This window comes from Cuculus canorus, chromosome 3 (genome assembly GCF_017976375.1).
Source record: "Cuculus canorus isolate bCucCan1 chromosome 3, bCucCan1.pri, whole genome shotgun sequence".
Taxonomy (NCBI): domain Eukaryota; kingdom Metazoa; phylum Chordata; class Aves; order Cuculiformes; family Cuculidae; genus Cuculus; species Cuculus canorus.
The window spans coordinates 31,648,585-31,670,869 of NC_071403.1; the positions used below are offsets into that span (position 1 = coordinate 31,648,585).

The window sequence follows — 22,285 nt, forward strand, 5'->3', positions numbered from 1 at the left end:
GGTCCTTTCCAACCTGGTGATTGATTCTATGATTTTAGTGCGTCCTTCGCGATGCCTCAACAATCAGCTGCTTTCCAGCCATTCACCGCTAAATCCTCTCCGCCGGATTGCGCTCTTTTGGAGAGCCTCTTTTTTTTTTTTTTTTTTTTTTTTGAGTTCTTTTGGGGCTCTTTTGGGGTCTTTTGGGGCTCTTTTTTTGAGCTCTTTTGGAGGGTTTTTTTTTTTGAGGTCTTTTGGAGCGTAGTCTTGCAAATTTTGCAACAACTGGCTTTTTTTTTTTTTCCCCCATCTTTTATTAACTCTTTTCCAAACGCTTCTTTGCGAAGGCAGGAAAGCATTTAGCACGTATCCCCGCACGAATAAACCCGCCCGGCGGGGTCGGACGCCCGCCCCGTTGCGGAGCTGCAATCCGAGGGTGTCCGGCGTGGGATGGGGCGGGGAGAGCCTCGCGGGGAGGCGGCTTACCTGCACCCTGCCCAGGATCGCCTCACTCTTCTCCCTCACGTCGGGGAAAGGGCAACGCTTGGAGAGCATCAGCAGGCGGGCGAGCACGGGGCTGAGCCCGTCGCGGGCGGCAGGAGCGAGGAGCGGGTCGGAGGGGACGCTCCGTCCCCGGCGGAGCACGGCTTGAGCGATCGCCTCCAAGGCGGCGGCGCGGGCGGCGGCGTCGCGGCTGCACAGCCCGTCCCAGCGCACCTCGCCCTCCATGGGGCCGCCCTCCATGGGGCCGCCCGCCTGCCCCCCCGCCGCCTCAGCGCGGCCGCCCCATGGCGGGACCCCCGCAGCCCACAGCAGCTCGAGCGCGAGCCGAGAGGCATGGGGGGCCCGGAGCGAGCGGGGCGGCCACCACCCGGCGGCGCCGGCGGCTGCTGCTCCGCCCCGCCCCGGGCATGGAGGAAAGGGGACGGCCCCGGCCCTGCCTCCCTCTCTCTCTCTCACTCCCTCCCTCCCTCCCTCCCTCTCCCCCGCCGGGGCCGGGCAGCGCGGAAGCCCCGTGCGGCCCCCGGCCCCTCCGCCGCGCGGCGACCGACCCCGCCCCAGCGGCGCGCGCGGCAACCAATCGCCTCCCAGCGCTCGCCGACGGCAGACCAATCGCAGATGGGGAGAGGTGGTGCCGCGAAGGGGGTGGCGGGATATGTAGTCAGAACGGAGGGCGGCCCGGAGCCCGCGGAGAGGGTGGAAACTACATGTCCCAGCAGGCAGCGCGCGGGGGGGGGGCTGCCCGAAGCCCCGGAGGCCACCGGGGCAGGGGGGAGGTGTGGGTGGGAAGGTAGGTTACATAGGTAAGTAGGTAAGTTAGGTAGGTACGTTAGGTAGATAGGTAGGTTATGTAGGTAGGTGGTTAGGTAGGTAGGTTAGGTTAGTTAGATGGGTTAGGTAGTTAGATGGGTAGATGTTCCCTGCTGGTTCTGCGCAGGTACCTCCGGAGGTGTTGTTTCTGTGTCCCACCACAGCAAGTTGGCTAAAGTGGATGGCTGTCGACAGCAAAGAAAGTAGTGGGTGCGCTTTAGAAGTTTGCGTTAGCAAATAATTGAACATGCAGGTGATTTAAGCAGCTGCAAAGGCTTGTCAGGTGTGCACTTTGACGGCAGCCTTAGATGGAGCCTAAGTAAGCACATCAGCAGAGAGGAAGGGAAACGGTCTTTCTGAGGGAAATACAGTGCCTTCAACACTTGAAAGTGAGAAGTGTGGGAGAGGGGAAATTGCTGGAATACTCAAATTGGGGAGCAATGCAGCAGTCATCTAACGTCATCGAAGAAGTTTTTAATCTAAATTATGCTGGGACTGTTTAACCTGGAGAAGACTAGGGGGTGGGGGATCTTACCCATGTATTATATCAACCCTGGAGGTGTTCAAGGCCAGGTTGGGTGGGGCCTTGGGCAGCCTGATCTAGTGGGATGTGTTCCTGCCCATAGCAAGGGTTTGGAACTTTTAGGTCCCTTCCAACCCAAACCATTCTATGATTCTAAATATCTGGAGGAAAGGTGCAAAGATGACTGAGCCAGGCTGTTCTCTGTGGTGTCCAGTGACAGGATCAGAGGCAATGGGCACAAACTGAAACACAGGAGGCTCCCTCTGAGCATCTGGAAACCCTTTTTTTTACTGTGAGGGTGATGCAACTCGGGCACAAGCTGCCCAGGGGTGCAACACTCCATGGAGTCTCCATCCTTGGAGATAGTCAAAAGCCATCTGGACATAGTCTTGGGCACCAATCTCTAGGTGGCCCTACTTGAACAGAGAGGTTGGACCAAATGGCCTCAAAATGTCCCTGCCAACCTCAACCATTCTGTGATTAAGTGTAATCTGCTACTAAATGGGCTGTTTCCTCTGCTTTTTCCTGCAGGAAAAAAAAAGGCACTTTTTTGATAAGATTAATTTTCATCCAAGTCAGTTCCTTGATTCAATTCACCACTTGGCAGAGAAGAAGAGAGTGAAACAAGGGCAGAGCCATCCATTTGCAGCTGTCACATTAAAGCAGTCACAAAACTACAGCTTTGAGTTTACTGACAGACAAAAGAACCCTTGCAAGTAAATCAGAAACAGGACATTTGGCTTATAGGTTCTTGCATAATTATTTCATGTTTCTCATGTGCAGATCTCCCACTCTAAAATTCAGACCTCAAAACTGAAGTTAAATGCCGAACAAACTATTTGCATACCACAGAAAGTCACAGAAACTGCTCTGAGTCCAGGAACAGAGCCTGGGCTGGCTCTGCCAGCACCAGCCATCAACAACTCTTTCACTTGTACAGAATCTGGTTTCTTCATCTGACATTCCTTTTGTTTGCTGGCACTGTTTCTCTAAAACTTGCAAAATAATTGTTATTCTATAATTACTCGTACCTTTCAAGGAAGATCAATCTGTTTTTTCCTATAAAATACTTTCTACAAGGAGTCTGCATTGCCGTTGTTGGGCACCATGGACAGGCCTGGACTGCTTCATGCAGCTGCTTCCTCTAGGTCTTTGGCAGCCTTGTGAACAATATATCTACTGAAATCATGGCTACCTGTGAGTAGTGATTTCTCTAAGCATTCAAGAACTCCACCCACCATAACCAAAGTGTTCAAAGAAAATAATCCTACCAGTGCCTTCTGTGTATTCTTTTTTTTTTCATATTAGCTACCACTTCAGCTTCCCATCCCATTCTGTCATCACTCTCTACGGTCTCCTAGTTTGACTGTGAATAGACATGTCATGTGTGCTTGCTTGATTTCTATCTAAATTTTTCATCTTCAGAAGCTGGATAAATGTCATTTTCCCCCCAATAAGTTTGCCCTTGCTGGGTGTCTCTGACAATGGCTATGTACATCTGAGATCAATAAAGTGAACCAGAATCAGAACTGAAGCATTAGTGTTAGGCTTTGGTAAGGCTATATTCCCACACTGAAGGCTAAGATTGATTGAAAGTCACCGTGCTGCTTTTTATCTTTTAGAAGTCGTTTTTTCCACTGGCTGCAAATGAACTCTGGTTTCAGGAAACAGGTTGTGTAACTGGCTCCAAAGCCCAAACTTCAGATTTCAGCCCTTTGTTCTATAAACTTTAATGTAGCACTTTGGTAAAGGAGATGAAGGTGGCTTTATTTTTTCCAAACCAAATCTCTGCAGTTTTCCGATACTGGGTCACGCTTCTGTGTGTACTGCGAGACATTGTGGAAATCAAGGTCAAAGGCTACCAGCAGAATTAATCAGAGCCTGAAGTTAGGGGAATGGGTCTGCCTGATTTGCGTGTTCACTGACTGAAGTTAATATGCTTGGTTTTGATCCCTAAAGAATGGATAAGGGAAAGACAGAATTACGAAGGAAACAATCTGGCAGCTCATCCAGAATTACAGCATTTGAGTTTTTAAAATGATAAGCTGAAGTAAAACACATTTGTGGGTGTTTAAAACCTCAGTATTTCCTTCCTTGATGATTTATCAACTTCCCCCCTTTTTTTAACTTCATAGGGACTTCTATAGTCATATGCAAATGATATCCAGCGGCAGAATTATTTTTGATAATACAATATATAGTAGTTGTATTCATGTCCTTCTTAAGATATAATATCAAAATTACATTATATTTACTTTTAAAAGTGTTTCCCAGTTTCTGTATGTGACAAAAGAGCACTCTGCTGAAGAATACACCTGGTCAGTTACTGGAGAACTAGTAATAACACAGTAAAACTTCTGCAACTTAGAAAGAACTGCTTTTTAGATTCTTTCAACTGCTTTTGTTTACACCTGGCCTTGTTGAGGCTTATTTCGTTCCAACTACTAAATACCTAAAATGGGATTCCTGCTTCTAAAAGTGCACCCTCCCCTTTTAGATCTGAGTTTTGGCATGTTGCTGCAATAAACAGGCACTCCATAGCATTTAATGTGTTTTCTTTCACAGTTGCCCTCTGAGGAAGCAAAGTTCTGTGACTCCTGTTTTGCAGAGAGACACCAGAATGTCTCCTCTGCTGTCTTTCAACCCACACCCAAGCTTAGTGTCAAGTGCCAAACTCATGTGTCATCCCAACAGACTGGCCTCAATGATCAAGTAAGATGTGGGAGAAAATTTGGCATTGTTTTACTTCTGTGCATGTGTTTGTACATCTACCATGTGTTCTGGCCAGTTCTGTGTTGTGCGCGTACATTTGCACCAAACTCTGCCATCACACCTCCACATAGGTCACCAATGCATCAGGGATGAGTAAGTTAGCCACTGGCTTCTTCTTAGGAGATCAAATCTTTCTGACAGAAAGACTACAGAATAGTTCTATGCTGAAACATGGGTTGCTTTGAGAAGAGCTGGGTACAATGTACCAGAACAACAGACAGGCCACTTAAATTCCTGTTGTACTTTGCCTCTGACTGTATTGCATTTAACTGTGTAAATGTAGCCTGAAAGACTAAGGGCTAGACTATAGAAAAAAGTGTGAGTAACGAAACAGTCAGATCTGAAAAAATCCACTGAGCAGCCACCTAGACTCTTAGTCTGTTTCTAGGCAGAAATATCCAGAATTGCCCCAGGGTGAGCATCTTGGCACCTCTCTCCTCTTTGTGCCCATTTGTGGTCTCAGAAGTAGGTGGAGCTGCTCCAAGAGACGTCCAGCTGAGATCAACCTCTCCAAGCCCAACAAGCCAGGTTCTTCTGTTATAGCCACAGCTGGCTTCAGTGTGTGGCCACTTTTGGTAGCGTGCTTACCTTCAGCGTAATAACCCAGTGAAGAGAGAATTGTCTTTTAGCTCAAAAGGATTTACATCAATATCTTGTAACTCCCAGGAGAGTGTCCGAGGTGCTCAGAGGACTGCAAAGTGGAAGGGAAACATCTATCACCTCACCTGTTCAAGTTGTGTCCCTATCAGAAATGATGACAAACATTGCACTGTTGTGAACTAGAAGGAAGGAGATGGAGCTGTAGGAACTTACAGGTTTCTGGTAGCTGTCCCAAAACCAATGCTGTTTTTTATCGAAGACGTATTTACTACAAAAATGCATGAATAAAACCTAGGACTCTCTTCCAATTATTAAACTACATGTGAGAGAAACATCCTTCTTTTACTCTGCTTTTTCCCTCAGCTGCCTTCTCTTTTTCCTAGACTCTCACATGCCTTTCTGAACAGGGTCATAACTTCAAAAGAAAAGGTGGTGACTCCCTGTTTCCTTCCTGCTCTTCCTTCTGCCAGTCTAGCATGGTAGTCAGGGATGCAGCATGAATGCTCCCCAGGAACTCCCAATTCCCAGCCAATGTTCTAACCACTGCATATAGAGAAGATGGACACCATTTCCTCCAGCTATACATGAAAAAAAAATTAATATTGCTTATTGGGAATTTTTTATCTGGTGACAGCCTAATAGGCCTTTTAAACACCTTTGGCAGGCTGTCTGTTAACTCGGACCTTGGTGTTTTCCAGTAATAACACAAAGAAAAATGCTGTGGCCAGCAGCCATGTGAAATGAAGTCACAGACCGGAGAAGCTACAGGGACTTTTTATTCATTGTTTTAAAAAAACAGATTTTGGCACTCACAACCAGAAGAGGACTTCAAATTCTGACTCCCAAGAGGAAAAAAGTGACAGGCATCAGGGTGGGACTTCACACACGTCTATGCTCACAGAGATTCCCCGCACACAGCTTTTGTTAGCTTCTCACTAAGCATGCTGCTTGTTTTGGCTTCCAACTCTTTCACATTCAGGGAATGTAAGCCTGCCATTACCAAACTTGGGATTCAGCCCTGAGGCTGAAAGGTTCATGTATCCTGGAACATTGGTTTCTTATCAGTCCCATCTCTCTGTGATTTAATAAGGTCACACAGAATAGCAAGAATTTAAGTCAAGTCCCAAGAGATCCACTAAATTACCTTGCAGTCAGAAACTGTGCATGTAGTTAATAGGGGACAAATGTCTCCGAAGCAGTTTATAGTCAACTGAAGTTAGTTTTATAGACGCAACATTGTGTGGGATTTTGTAGCATCCTACTCAGATTTTTCCTGCATCTCTGAAGTCAAGCAAGTTTAAATATATAGACTGTATGAAACAAGTATTCTGTTGCATGGCTTTGAATTTTGTAAGTTTTCGCAAAGAAATCAGGCCAAAAGTAGTCATAGACCATTTTTTGAGTACTCATTATACCATATTATCTACAAACTACTTGGCATTAATTCATGGGATATTGTGTCTGTTCAGGATGTGCAATGTAGATGCGTTGGAGTTGCTATGAATATTCTGAAGTCGTGTAAACAGATGATATTATTTAAAATGATTGTTCAACAAAACAGGTCTCTGAAGTAAGATTGAGGAATTGTTCTGACTCAGATCTGCTTGCAATTTTCTGCATCTTTAAAGACAACTGTTGCTGACAAAAGATGACTTTGAGAATCATTCCTTTCCAGGAGTGAAATTTGACTTCTCCTTGTTGGGTTTTGGGGTGGAGTTCTTTGGGTTTTTTTGTTCTTTTTCTTAAGTTGCCTGAGGTGCAAATGCAGAATGGAGTTCTTGTTCTCTGCCAGGTACCTAGTCATCGGCAGCACAGGAGTATGTGGAAAAAAAAAAGTCAGGATGGTAGCAGGTAAAAGGAGACAAATCCTATGAACAATTGCCCTTTGTGTTTCTCTGCTCATCCATGTCACAGTCTTCTAGTTATCTGGCTAAAAATCTGCCTCCTACTCCATCTGCATGCTAGGTTAAAGGATGTGGGATGAAGAGACTGGCACATTCCTGAGAAGGTATTGGTAAAACAGAAGTTTACTTTGAAAATAAATTCTAGGGCAATGGTGGGAACACAATCTGTGGGTTACATCTGCCTAGAGGGCAAGTTGCAACATTCAGAAACATCTTTCAATTACCCCATTAAATATTTGAGACATAAAAAGTGAAAATTATCATGCAGTAAAAATATTTACTGTGAATAAGTCAGTACCTGCAATAACTATCCCCTGCGTCCTTATATTTCTTCACTGTTACATTTGCCCCACCTTGCTCTAATATATCTTTTCTTTTTTGCTTTTGCCCTTCTAATCTCTAATTATTCTGCCTGTGCACAGATACAGAGATTTCTGCAAGGGAGACAGTTACCCTTGAAAACCTTCCCTTTCCACAAAAGTAAAGATCTCCTTTTTTTTCAATCAAGGGTCAATAGACAGAGCCAGTAATTTCCTCCTGCCTTCCCATCTATGAAGGCATCCGTACTCTGCTTTGCTCTCTAGAAAGCTGTGAGAGCAAAAGCAGATTGTTGAGGATGAAGAGAAGTGACCAAGCTAAGCAAACTACATGTGGAAGACAGTGTGATGCCGTCATTGGCAGAGAACAACAGTGAGGAGAAAAAGTAACTTTTCACATACTTGGTGTAGAATACCGAGGAGAGCACCTTCAATTTCCGCATCAGTCAGTGTACTAAGTGCAAACAGCGCCTGTCTGTTGGGACTGGATCCTAAGTGTGAAGCGAAGAAATCTGATAGTTATTCTCCTGTGGGAAAAAATACCTCTTTTTACTTTGTTGAAAGACCTAACTTTTTATGCAAGGGAGTGGGAGACACAGAAAACCAAAGGGAAGAGCAAGGAACATAGGATAGTGTAGGTACAAGGAAAAGAGAGGAGGTGAGGGAGAAAAAGCAACTGTAACGTGGAGGTAGACAAAAGGAGAAGAGGAACAGATCTACAAGGGAAGTGTGGAAGTATATTAATAGCCGTTTGTAGTATTTGGTTTTGTGTTTGATGCTTATTGTAAAAAGGTTATGTTTAATTGCTTTGGACTGATTAAAAATGTAGAAATGTAATTATTTTGATAACACTATATTCAAGATCAGATGCTTTCATGCTAACATAGAGATTTTTAATAGATAGGATTTTGCAATCTTGCTCCTCTAAATGGTAAGTTCACTTATCATCTGCTCATGCAGGCTAAAGCTGTTTGCACCAATTCAATTTCCCCACAAAATATTGAATATGGTTTTATCATGCACTCATGAACAAAGGCCCAATTTAATGAGGAACCGGGTCTGCTCTGCTCATTGAAGAAAACAGCAAGACTCTAATGACATTATGATCCAAGTTTGCTTGATAGAATGTTAAGTTAGAACCCATTCCTAAAAAAATTGTCTTTAAGAAATCCCATTGTCTTCCCCACCTGATTATTTCTTCCCTTTGTTCCCAATGTACTTGTGTAACTAAAATATTTAAGTTTCTTTTTTCGTCTTTTTACTTCTGTCTTTTATCTCTAGCAAATAGGAACTAGGGGAACATCAGTATGAATGCTTACAATGTCTGACACAATGAAATAAAAGGTTTAGGAGGGTTTTTTGTTTGTTGTGGGTTTTTTTCACAAAAATACCAGATTTTATCATACTTCATAGTACATACAGCATCACGAGAAAACACAGAATGTAATTTAATTTCCTTTTCTTCCTAGACAATAAATAAATAAATAAATAAATAAATAAATACTGTATGAAAGTTCTGCATAAAGCTTGAAATTCAGGAATGAATAGGTTTTACTACAGCAGTATCAAAGAAGTAGCCCAGCCCTTACCCTTTATATACCCAGTTCTGAGACTGTCAGCTTGTCTTACAGTTTGTACAACAAGCTAAGTCCCATGGATTTGCCTGTGTTAGTTTTTAAAAAAACTCCCAAGTTTCTTAATTACTCTAACTAATTTTAGTCATTTGTTCTAAATTAATTTTAAGTGGGATTCAACAGAACTTAAAAACATATTGAAATGCCTTATTGATTCAGTGAGGATTGACTTCCTATTAGTTTTGCAGCTGTGACACCTTCATTTCTAAGCCACTTAGACCAAAGAAGGCACCAGTTACATAGATACATCCTGAGCAAGGTCATATGTTTCAGGCTGATTAAGGCGGTGGTGTCAGGATGCTGGAGACTGGGTGTTCCCGAAACAACAGTGCAGTTTGCCTACAACATTATTTATTTCTTTTTGTCAGTGGAAGGGCTGTTCTTTGTCTGTTGGGAATAAGGCTGAAAGAGCATTGCAGCATAGCTAGTTCAGCTGACCAAACTTTTCCATGGTTCTTGAAGGAAAGTGAAAAGGGAAAAAAATAGACCTATTTGGATTGTGTCACAAAAATGGCCTCTCATGTAACCTTTCACCAGCAAGGCTTGGCTCGAATATTCAAGGCGGCAGCCAATATTCTGGGATTTTCTTGCTATAGCCTGTGTTGGGGCAATTCTTTAAAATTTCTCTTATAATATGCCAGATAAACTGTGAATCATTCCTAGATTCCTTTGAGACTTTGTTTTCAGTTATGTGAAAAAAACACTATAAATCATGCATGCCCAGTAGGTCAGGTCAGAAGACAGATACCTCTGTATTTCTTTCTAAAAAATGCTTTGATCCATTTTTTCTTTCTGAAGATGTTCTGACAGCACGTCTTTTCTTTGGTTCTAAATGATTGATCTCACAGTGATTTTAATCAACCAGGATCTCTGCAAGGTAACAAACATCAAGAACTTAGTAGAAGCACTGTTTACATTATCACTTTATTCCTTTACTGTATATCTTTTGGAAGACGGTTGAGCGTGCATTATTCCCCTAATCTGCTATAGTCAGCATGCAGAAAAAGCTTTTCTGCATAGAATGAATCATAGAATCATGGAACGTTTCGAGTTGGAAGGGTCCGTAAAGATCATCTAGTTCCAACCCCCCTGCCATGGCAGAGGGGGATTGAGACACCTCCTACTACATCAGGCTGCCCAAGGCCCCATTCAACCTGGCTTTGAACACCTCCAGGGATGGGGCAGCCACAGCTTCCCTGGGCAACCTGTGCCAGTGCCTCACCGCTGTCACTGTGAAGAATTTCCTCCTTATGTGTAGTCTAAATCTTCCTCCATCCAATTTAAAGCCATTCCCACTTGTCCCATCACTACATGCCTTTATAAAAAGTTCCTCCTCAGCTTTCTTGTAGGCCCCCTTTAGGTACTAGAATGTCACTGTAAGTTTTCCTCAGAGCCTTCTCTTCTCCCAGCTGAACAACCTCAACTCTCTCAGCTTGTCCTAATAGCAGAGGTGCTTCATCTCTCTGATCATCCTTGAAGCCCTTCTCTGGACCCATTCCAAAAGTTCCATATCCTTCTTATGTTGGAGGTTCAAGAACTGGACACAATACTTGAGGTGAGGTCTCACAAGAACGGAATAGAGGGGCAGAATCACCTCCCTTAACCTGCTGGCCACGAATCTTTTGATGCAGACCAGGATATAGTTGGTGAATCACATTGGTACTTATGTGAACATGATGAAACACAATATTCATGGACCCAAGGATGGGATTGCTCCCCAACAGCCTTTGTGCCACTTTGCTCCCAGCCCACATGTGATGGTGAGCCATCAGGCAGGAGCATTTCTGCTGAAGGAACCAGCTTTGCTCATTCTCACACCCAAGGGGTGAGCATGCTGGCTGCAGCAAGGCAGTAGATAGGCTATGTAATTGCATTAGTGGAGTACTGCCACAGAGCTAATTTGCTCTGCCTGGCACCCTGCGCCATGCACAGTATAGTAACCGTGTGGCACTACACTCTGTGAGCCTCCTGGCTCAGATTTGGAGACATATGTGGCTAGGACAGGTTGACAGCAGCAAGCCGCTAAATTACCCCATGCTTGATGCAGGGTGTGTATGAACTAGCTACTTTGTGGGTTTCTGTGTAAAATAACAGTGGGCATCTGAGCATCACCACTGTGTCCACCAATGCAGGCTGGATCTGTTCTAGTTAAAAAACTGTAAGGACTGGCAGTGAGTATGGATATACCCCACACAACACAAGCGCCTCCCCTCCCTACAGCAGCACAGGCTGCTGAGATGGGAGTAGGGCATTTCTTCCTCATTCCCTTACCCTCCACTCTGCCTGCCTGTAACCTGGGTATTTTATCAGGCTCTGTTTAATACACATACTTCTCCCTGGGCTGTTCCCCAAACTCAAACAAGCACGCTATTTTCCTCAACCAAGGGCTTGCCTAAACAACAGTGCTTTGGCTGCTTTAACAAGTGTTGTTCAAGCACTAAATCCCTCTAAGCCTCATGGAGTTACATTAGTACAATCATCACCATTTGAGAAGCAATATCTTCTTTAAAGCACCTCTGTAGGGCTGTATACCAGCATCCAGGGTAGCATGGAATTAAACAGCAGTAGGTTAAGCTTTCAACAGTTATAGGATGTGTAACCCATTTTAACAAGCAAACCTCTGTGTGATGGTTTTATAGGGACAGAAATACTCGTAGGAGAAAAAGTTGATGGAAGGAAAGTTGACGTCCAGACATACGTCAAGCTACTTAATTATTTCCTGGTAGATTGCTTGTTCTAGTGAGTTGAAAGTGGTCAGGATGTTTGGTGATGTCTTGCTGGTGTAGAGTGAGTTGGTCCTTTTCCTTGCCCATGTCCTTGCCTGAGATCTGCAGCATTGTAGACACTACTCCTGTGCAGGATGATTATTATAAACTATATTTACCTGCAAGGGTATTAGAGGACTTGTCTACGCTAGAGCACCTCTACTGAAGAAATTATGCTGGCAGAGCCTCCAAGCGCTATTGCAAACGTTCCCTCAGCGTGCTTCACACAGCCTCTGCATCTGAGAAAGCTGTGGCAAAGCAAAGCGTCCATAACCATGTCCACAGCAGGGGTTCTGCAAACACAGGTGTCTCATTCATGAAGCATTTATATTCCCTCACAGCCCTTGCTAAGCCTGGGCTCTTAGGAGTAGCTTGCAGAAATCTCCCCTCCAGCCGCAGGGTGTATATTACCCTCTGCTGTGCTGGCAAAATTGTGGGTCTGCACAAGTTTTCTGGTGCTTTAATCCCTCCCTCTCTTATTCGTTACTTGCTTCAGTTCTCCGCCCTCCTTTCAACTGTCCACAGACTTATCTCCTTGGAAACAGCAGAACTTGTTTATGTGACAGTAATAAGGAAAGTAGTTGATGCATAGCAGCTTCAGGCATGCAAGGGAGCCATGTTCCACCAGAGGACATCGGAAAAGTGAGTCTCCACTTATGCTGACTGACAAAAGATTAGATGGCATGAGCACAAACCACCCTCTTCCTCTGGAATTCCCAAAGTTGCCTTCCTCTGTTCACAGCAGTGGTAGGAAACCTGTTGCATGCTTATTATGTGTATTTTTGTGGACCTTTTGTCACCTAGTCTTTTTCATCAACAGGAAGGGGTTGAGAAGCAATGTGAAAATTGGTAAGTCTTGGTTATTTCTTATTTTGTGCAATATCGTGCTGGTGCATCATGCCATGCCAGGCTCCTCTCTCATCCATATCTTGAGACTTGGGCTGCTCCCTGCTCTGTGCCCTTCACCACCCCTTGTGCTATTGGAAGTGGCTGACTTACATGGTGAACTTGGACGGCTGTTAGAGTTGGCCAGGTGTCCCTGTGCAGTGTTTTCTAGTCCTCCGGGAGGGAGCTGTGGAGGCCCATGAATGGCTTCTGTGGCCATAAATGTGGCAGGGTCACCAGGTGAGACTTCTTTGCCAAGGGAGGTTGTGGCTGCCCCATCCCTGGAGGTGTTCAAGGCCAGGCTGGATGGGGCCTTGGGCAGCCTGATCTAGTGGGATGTCCCTGCCCTTTCAGGGGGGTTGGAACTAGATGATCTTTAAGGTCTCTTCCAACCCAAACTATTCTATGATTCCATGATTCTTGCCAGAGATGGCAGCATGCCTGGCTGCCTGCAGCTGCCAACCAAGCGCTGAGAGCTTGTGGCCTGAGCTCAGGGAGGACAGTGGTGGGGCCCCACCAGGAGCTCTGCAGAAAAGACCTGTGGTGCAAGGGCAGCCTGGGCAGATCCCCTCGTGTGGGTCTGGGCAGTCATGCCAGTGCTGTGTGGAGTGGGCTTCCTGATGCCAGGGTGGCCACCCTCGACTGTGGGATCTGCTCCAGGGGTGTTAGCACACAAAAGCAGCCGTCTCTGGGATGGCCCAACTCAAGCCAGCCCTGGCAAAGAGAAGCTCATGTCAATGTCTCTGTGATGACAACTGGGAGGAGGAAGTAAGTGCTTCCAGGTACCTTTCATTAGTGTGTATCTTGAGGAGGCGATGTGGGTGGATGCTGATTTTTTTATTTCATACAGCTTCTGAAACAGTGCTCTAAGACTGGTTCCTGGAAACTTTTCCCATTATTGAAAACTTTCTTCCCCGTCCACTCAGTATAAATGGTTTTCCTGGGGTGTGCTTTACCAGCAGGTTCCAGTCTTGGTTCAGGTTTCTTCTTCCTGTAACTAAATATCTCCTTTGTGTGACTTTCTGGGGAACTAGTGTTTGTAAATAGACTGGCTCAAATGAGAAGGCTGTTCCCGTCTCATGCCCTGTATTTTAAACTTGAGTGATAGCATAGTTGTTATATCATTGAACCTTCATACAAGCTGTTTTTCTATCAGCTGAACCTGTATATACTCTTCATTTCTTACACTATATCACGTGAGATGCTTGGTAGTACTTTCCTAGGTACTTGTGGTGTGATTTAAAACTTGCTTTAGCCTTCTAGAGGCTGTATTTAGACTGAAGCACTTTCTGCCAGTTTCACTGTCTGTGTCTTGAGTATCAAGGAAAACTGCTATTTGAAGGGTGTAAACTCTCTTCAAATGTGCTTCTGATGAAATAAAGAATGTGAAAGGGTGGGGCAGAAAGGGAGTGGAGAAGCATGGCTTAACTCATATGCTTAATAAAGGGAAAATGCTAGGGATATTGCATGTTAAATATCCTTCTGTTATCTCAGCATTAAATGTAGAGAACTATGTCTTTATTATGTAATAAAGCCATACCTAAAAAGATAGGCGTTAGAGCACTGACTGCAAATGAAAACAGGCTGTAAAACTCTGAATGCTTACTCTGCAGGGAGTGCTGAGAGGCAGACACTGAAGTCCATAAAATAAGTAATAGAAAATGTTAATCCTTGACTTTTAAAAGGACAAAAATCAGCATAGTTTATTGGAAAGCATCACAAAAAATCTTAGGAAATTTTGAGTGGTCAAGGAAAGCTATGTTTAGTGTTGTGAAGGCATTGCTTTTGAAATCACGTTAAAATACAAGGATTCATCTGAGGGTGTGGTTTGGGGTTTTTGTTAATTATTTTTTTGGTGCACATGATCTAGTTTGATATAAAGAGAGCCAGGGACAAGGCCAGTGGCATACCTGAAAAGTTATATAATCTGTTAAAGAGTTAATGGCATCAAATAGCTCTCTTTTTGCAGGCTGTGAGTTCTGAATCAAAGAACGGTTTCATAGGAAGCTTTCTTCAGCCACCAGATAAGATGCTTCCTGCAGCCTTTGCTTCTATAGAATCAAAGAAGTTGGCAGCTGTTGGTGGTGACAGGCTTTCTCTCCTCAATAACCAAGGTAAAGCCAAAATATGTCTTTATAGTGGTCTTTTTAATTGTTCCATTTGAAACCTCTTGAGCAAACTCCCCATTCTGTTTAACTCAGTTCAATGACTTGCTGTGATTATCAGACTGACATTGAGACAGGATGTATATTTGTCCTGTGGGAGTAGTCTCCTTGAAGTCATATGTCTGGAATGGAAACTGCTGCAAGTCTTCTAACATCCTTATAAACTTTGGCTTTGAAAATTGTTTAACTTAAAAACTTCAGACTTCCTCTAAAAGCAAAGGAGAATACTTCAAACTCAGCAGAAGCAGTTCATGACTTTAAATACAGCAAAACAAACATCATTAGCGTGGCACACTGACTTGAAATTGGCTTTCATGGTGCTATTTGACTCCCTCTAGCTTAAAATCAATTCTAAGGAGTTTTGTGTGGTATGATTCCTTGGAAGAACTTTTGAGTACTGCAGACTCTCAGGAAAGTTAACAGCATGGAACGAAATACGTCTGTATTAATTAACTGAAATAACAGTCTGTACGAAATCCGGGTCCACTATGATGGTCCTGTGCCTTAATTGGTGATTACTTCCTAGGGTTCACAGGACAAACGCTCTGTGGCTTGGCATGTCTGGAGAGCTCAATGAATCACAAGGATACCATACTTGGTTTACTAATATGGACGATTTTGCTGTATTACATAGACATAGCCTATGAGTGCGGTGTGATCATTGTTCTTTGTTTGAAGAATCTATGACTTCTGTTGTAGACTTTTGTCATGCAGAGTTTAGGGTTTTGGGATTAAAATGTTCAGTTAAATGTTATCCAGCTAAGTTTTTAAGTAAAGAAATGTTTGGCATGCCAATAAAAGGATGTAAGAAGTGGTCCCATTTAATCTTTCTGCTCTCTGGTATCTACTTTGTGCTTTTTTTTTCAGTCTTGTTCTAATGGGGCTGTGATAAGCTGATGAGAGTTGCCATGGAGCTGGCAATATTGACTGGGTGTACCTCTAGTGAGAGAATATTATAAGGAAACTATCAGGGCTATAAAATGTCGGAAGAGAATCTTGACTTGTACAGAACATATCCTAAGCTTCCACGAGTGTGCATAGTTTTGGGAGAGCTACTAGATTTTTTCGGCTTGTAGCTGAAATGATAACTTCTAGTTTTGGCATAATTTTGACAGATACAGATTTGAGACTTAAAGCAAAATCTTGTAGACTTGTTTCTGTGGTTTAAGGAATCATCAAATATAAGAAACAAGACATTGAATCTTTTACCTTTTGAAACAATAAAGTTTTAAAAATGCATTCTCTACTAAAACGTCCCTTTGATCTGATTTCCCTGTTGTCCTGAGTCCTTTTTTATTTTTTTTAATCTGTCTACACCTTTTGCATCATGCCAAAACTTGTGATCTAACTTGGATACCCCTGTGTTCCTTGATTCTGTATAAACAGAAGTCAAAGGGTTTGTTATACTTGATTCGTCACAATTTCTTTGTGCTTGATACCATTTGGAGTGAAAATAGTTTTGCTTATAGAACCTGTGCTTTTGCAGTAAAATATATCCATTTTTTCCAAGATGTGTTCTGCATGTGTTAGTGTGCTGCTGGAGAATATAATTCATTTTAGGGGTGATCCTAGGAAGAAAATTTTGGTAGTATTGTGCTGTTCGAAGTGTTTTGTAGAAGTAGTCATAATAATAGGAACTGTTACTTAAGGTGTAACTGTTGTGTTTTTTGCTAACTGTGGTGGCAGCCGTGAAAACTCTTCAAGAAAAGATCCGCTGTCTAGAGTTGGAGAAATCACAGGCTGAAGATAATCTGTGCTGCCTCTCCATAGCAGCTGCTCAGTATAAGAAGACCTTAGAGCATGAATCCTGCAAGAAGGACATAGCACACCAAGAGCTGATGCAACAGAGGAAAGGTATTTCTCTTGAGTGATAAGATGTAGTTGCAGCAGCTTCAAGAATACATAATCCAGGGAGTGTTTTATTTTGACAAGCTGCTAATTAATGTATGTCCCATCCCCCACTTTTCTTTTTTTGCTTCAGAGCTGGGGAGGGGCAGGAGCCTGATAATTGTGAATCAAATTGAGATCTTGTTTTTAGGTATAGTAGGCTGGGTTTAGATTTAAGTATTGCATAACCAATAAAGCTATTTTAAAGAATAAGTAGATTTCAGGTGGTATGTTTAACACTTACAATAAGCAAGCAGCTGCTTACAAGTATAACACTTCTAACTCAAGAAAAGTGAGGAGACAGAGTGAAAACCAGACTCTGGTTAGATATCTGCTGGTATAAATCAAAGTAACCGTAGTGCTCACACCTTTGGAATTCATATTAGGGAACAGCTCTCGAAAAACATCTTGATTCTCATGTATTATATATCAAATATATTTTAACCACATAACTTGTTCAGACTAACAACACTTTTCTTCCATATTTTCAAGGTAGAGAATTAGTCAATGAGATGACAGACTGGCTATACCCGTAGCTCCCATTGCTGTACTGAACTCTTTTTTTCTCTCTGTAGATGTAAATGTACAGTTAAATGAGGCACAATCTCGCTGCTCCCTGCTGGACAAACAGCTGGATTACATGAGAAAAATGATTTCCAGTGCAGAATTGGAAAAGAAAATGGTTTTAGGACAACAGGTGGTCTTTTAGCCTACTAACAAAGTAGTGATATAGTTTAAAAGTATAGAAATTTGTAAGATCAGAACTTTTCTATGGCCATCATTTTTCCTCAGCTCTTCTGTAGCAAACAGAAGCAATTTACTATCTGACTGATGACAACCATTCAATAAATTGTATGAAAAGACTCTCCAGGTGGAACTCTTAATGAGCAAAACCACAGTAATACTTGCGCATTTGGTAGACAAAAAGGCTTCTTTGTCTGCCTGGTATTTTTCATCACATTGCAATTTAAAAGCCATGAAACTTAAACTAGTTAAAAACATTTGCTGTAGTGCATTTGGTTTTTTTGCTGTCCAAACCAATTTCAGTCGGTTGCCAACTCCATTCTTGCTCACTTTTTTCCAGGCCCAGCTTCAGAAAGAGGAAGATCAGAACCAGTTAGAACTGCATGCAAAACTTGAAAAGCTTGAAATGTTAGAAAAAATGTGTCTTAAACTTGGTGCTACTCAGCGAATTATAGAAGTAAGCATGCATGGAATGACAGTCAGAAAGTCTTTCATTTGATATAATTTGTACGGCGCACTGTTAATAGTACCAAATTTGGCAAAAGTTTCCTCTGTTAAAACTAAGATCATGAAGTGTACCTGACTGAATGCTGCCTTGGCTTCATTTGCAGGAATCTTTTTTTCATTCTGGGCTTTAAAAGTTCCTATGGTCTTGTTTTATCCAAGATTACAATTGTAAGCTACTTCAGACTTCTGATTCAGCATGTCAAACTTAAGTGTGACTAATCATTCTCGCCTTCAAATTCAGGACAAGATCAAACACTTGGAAGAAAAGCTGTGTAAAGAAGAGCATCAGCAAATGCTAATACAAGACAAAACTGCTCAGGTAGACTGAAAATGTTTTATTTTCTTCCTTTCTTTATTACTTAAGAAATCTTATCTCTCTGTGCAAAACACCCTTTTTAAAATTACATTTAAACTCCACATGTTTATTACCCAGGAAGAACTCTTAGAATACTACCTAGACCAGTTATAAGCTACCAGGTGTGTTGCATACCCCAGTCAAGGACGATTCTACTTGGTTTTGTGTTAATGTTATAGTTCAACAGCCTCAAATCTGCTATAAGTGATCTGGGTAGATAATAAATTTCCAGAGAATGTGCAACTGAATCAAATAATCTTAATTTACAATAACTTGAAACTGTTCATGTAAGAGACTTAATACCCCAAGTAAGGCTGCTTATTCTGTTTGTTTTCCGCTTTTTATTACAACTTGCTGAAATCTAATATACTGAGTTATACTTGGAAAAGTGTTTAATCAGTGATACTGTTATGTTGGTCATTAAGTGAGAGCTTGAGTAATTCATTGTTCTGGGAAGCCATTGTCAGTGTGTTGGGCCACCATCCACCTGAAAAAGGAGTATTTGCCAAAGAGAGCAAAAGCAAAGAAACCTTTTGTTAAAGGGGCAAAGCATCTTTAAGTATTCCACACTTCACTGAGAAGTAGCAGCTCCTTTGAAAGAGAGCAGTTGTGGTAGCATTCCCTTGGGGTGAGGAGGGCGAATGCAGAGCTGAAGAATAATATTGACACAACGTAGCCATAAACGAAGCAGACAGCTTAGATTAATTCATCACTGCTGTCAGTTTTGATATCTCATCCAAGGATGATGGGCTTTCATCAGTCTAGGAAGCTTGAAATAACATGCAGATTGTAGCCCAGGTATCTGACCACCTCCAGGATTCAGCAGAATGATACAGTTGAAAACTTGCAGGTTTTCGGGTTTCTTGCTTAAACTGCTTGATGCTGCAGAGCAGAAAGCCTAGAATAGAGATTTTATCTTCTCAGAAACATAGTAAGAATGACATACCCAGAGCAGATAGTCTGACCTTAGCAGTATTGTAAACATTTGCTCAAGGAAGGACTTAGGTGTAGTAAACTGAGTCCTAAACTAGTATTAGTACCATTTTTGTTCACTGTAAAATTGATTTAGGTCTATTTGATCTGGATTGGGAAACACTGGGTGCAGGGTTGCTCACTTCCTTTTGATGCCAGGAAAGCCAGAACAATCTCACTGTACAATGGACCTCCAGCATTGTTTAGCTGGAACTGTTACACATGGAAAATAGTCCTTGTCCTATGTTTAATTGGGAATGGCTACTATCCTGTTTGTCATGGGCCTTTATGTCAACTTTGAACCACAGAGCAACCGAGGATCATCCAGCAGGTTTGACTTTAGTGTTACACAGACAGGCTCAATTCTCTCTGCCCCAGATTCTAAAATGAAAATGTTCATATGCTTTGGATTTTAGGATCAGATCTCCAGCATGCAGCAGGATTGGCTTATCTTAGTTTCTTGTTGACATAGTGGAAAAATAAAGCTGCTGGAGCTGAATCTGAAAATGAGGACTTCTAAGAGAGAGCTGCAATATCTGCTGGATACATTGCCATCCTAGCAATCATCTGTACATTTTTTAAGTGTAGCTTATGCCTTCCAAGCAGGACAGTAAACAGCGCCCTTAATTGGTTCTCATCCATGCATGAAAGAGGGAATTAATTAGAACATGTGATTTCATACTTCTCATATTACATTAAATAGTTGTTCTTTTTTTTTGCTTATTCCTATAGCTTCAAACAAGATTTGAGATAAACAGAATTTTGATGTCTTCAGTAACATCTGAAAATAAACCTAAAAAGGAAAATGGGAAGAAGAAAACTAAGAAGGTAACATGAAGCTTTTTATTAGCATACTGTTGCTGATGGCATCTGAGTTGCACAGACAGGAATTTGTGAAAAACGGTGATGTAAGAGGCACTTGATTTGTCTGCTGCACTTTTCTCCATTTCCCAAGCGAAGAACAGTGCTGAATACCTCTTTTTCCTTTTTTTTTTTTTTTTTGTCTTGTTTCCTTTGATAACTAAAACTGGGCTAGGGCTGATAGCACCTTACAGGAAAGCTCTCCCTTACCAGCATGACAATAACCTCTGTTATAGTCTTACTACCATCTCCCATGTTCTGTCTTAGCTGCCTCTCAGTTTGTCTGGCAAAATTAATTCCCAAGAGAATTTTAACTAGACATCATAAGATGGTGTGTTTTGAGGGGATTGCTGAAATCAAGATAATTCATCTTGCAATACATGTTACAGGCCAGTCAAAATTTTGCAACTGTGGTTTTGCAAACTTAAGTAAGCAATATTCAATTTCTTTAATGTCAACCTATTTGTTAAATTATTTGCTAAATGCACCTGAAGTAAAATTTACTTGTCTCACCTGTTGGAAAGTCCTACTCCTTCCACATACAGAAAGGAACAGAGGGAAACTGAGATGATGCATTTCATTGCTTGTTTATTTGAATTTTACTTATTTTTTAAAAAAGAAAAATTTTACAATTGTGCTACTGGGTCCACAGATTGGAATTTCTTTGTCCTGTCTATTTTCTGGCAGAAAAATACCACAATGAAGAAAATGGACCCTTCACAGTTGCATGTAAAGGCTGGTGAACTACCTTTTGTGGCAGGGAAGGTGGGTGAAACCAAAAGTTCTTGCTAAATGGCATCTACAGTTTGAATAAGTGTTTTTACTGTAACTGTTAATCACTTAATTCTGCTTAAGTCTGTCAGTTCCAGCCATTCTGTTAGAGCAAACGTACAAAGTGTGTTGCATATTATGAAGCATTGCAATCCACGTATCTCATCACGAAGCCAAGGAGGAGCTACATCTGGGATTTCAGGATGCAGTGCACTTTCAGAATCTGTATTCTCTTGTTCCACACCACCTACTGCCACCAGAAATCTTTCAGACCTACAAGATGAGCTGGGCCAAATGAGCTTGTGAGTACTTATGCCTAATGTTATGAGTAGAAGTGACTTCAGTGATAGCCCTGTGAATCTGCTGGTGTGCTACAGTTGAACCTATCCTGTTTTAAGTGTATGACTACTTGTTGGCAGGATGGCATGAGCAGGCCTGACCGGTGGGACTTTTCTTATTAAAAAAATTCTTTCTACCCTGGTGTTTCTTGTGAGCAAGCTATATACCTTCAGCTGGGCTTTTCTGCTTCCACATCCTGTACTTAACCAAGTTGCTAAAAAAGCAACAGCAAACAGAAAGTCTTTTCAGGCCTGTCCTTTTCAGAATTTTTAAACATATTCTGAGATCTAGAGTGCAGACCAAGAATTTCTTCACTATGAGTGGTGAGGCACTGGCACAGGTTGCCCAGGGAAGCTGTGGCTGCCCCATCCCTGGAGGTGTTCAAGGACAGGTTGGATGGGGCTCTGAGCAGCCTGGTCAGTAGGAGGTGTCCCTGCCCATGGCAGGGGAGTTGGAACTGGATGGGTTTTAAGGTCCCTTCCAACCCAGACTATTCTATGGTTCTGTGATTCTAATGTTCTCCGGGAGAAGACTGCAAAGGCAGTGTTTATGTTGAGTAAGTCTGCAATCATGCAATCAGTCTGGGTGGTAGAATAGGTTAGTACGCCTGTGGCAGGAATAGTCCTGTCACAACATCTAGCCTATTACTTTGCCCTCGCTCTTACTGTGTTCTGTCCATCTCTGATGGGTCTTTGTGTTGAGATGGTCTAGTGTTTGCTCCCTTTCCTTGTTGGTATCAGGAGAACTTGACAGTCCTGTAAGAGGATTGTGAAAGATGGACAGTCTCCTGCAAGAAAATGGGCAGGGTGTGGAAGAAGATTACACATTAGATGGGAGTGTATGCACCTTTCTAGCTATGCAAGTAAATGTGGATTACAACTTGTGTTCTTAGGGATCTTCCCATTAATGCAAGCTTGTTGAATTGTGGACAAAAGCTATGCAGCTGGTCATAGTAGACATGTCAACATGATGAGCTGTGATTTGAACAGGGGCG

General features: G+C 42.5%; 2 protein-coding genes across 3 annotated transcripts in view; one reads left to right on the top strand and one right to left on the bottom strand.

The window, feature by feature from the left end:
• The window catches only part of SESN1 (sestrin 1), a 78,300-nt gene extending 77,371 nt beyond the window's left edge, over positions 1 to 929 (bottom strand). The window contains exon 1 of one of the 2 annotated variants that reach the window (XM_054062306.1): positions 466 to 929. In XM_054062306.1, the coding sequence (XP_053918281.1) occupies positions 466 to 723 (258 nt within the window). In that variant the 5' untranslated portion in view covers positions 724 to 929. The remainder of the gene's footprint in view (positions 1 to 465) is intronic. The other variant, XM_054062305.1, reaches the window with a different exon arrangement.
• CEP57L1 (centrosomal protein 57 like 1) overlaps positions 1 to 22,285 on the top strand; it is a 58,661-nt gene that overhangs the window by 32,787 nt on the left and 3,589 nt on the right. The window contains exons 4-11 of the mRNA XM_054062315.1: positions 14,660 to 14,804; positions 16,542 to 16,709; positions 17,318 to 17,439; positions 17,827 to 17,943; positions 18,235 to 18,312; positions 20,053 to 20,148; positions 20,869 to 20,946; positions 21,037 to 21,254. Coding sequence (XP_053918290.1) covers positions 14,660 to 14,804; positions 16,542 to 16,709; positions 17,318 to 17,439; positions 17,827 to 17,943; positions 18,235 to 18,312; positions 20,053 to 20,148; positions 20,869 to 20,946; positions 21,037 to 21,254 — 1,022 coding nt within the window. The remainder of the gene's footprint in view (positions 1 to 14,659; positions 14,805 to 16,541; positions 16,710 to 17,317; positions 17,440 to 17,826; positions 17,944 to 18,234; positions 18,313 to 20,052; positions 20,149 to 20,868; positions 20,947 to 21,036; positions 21,255 to 22,285) is intronic.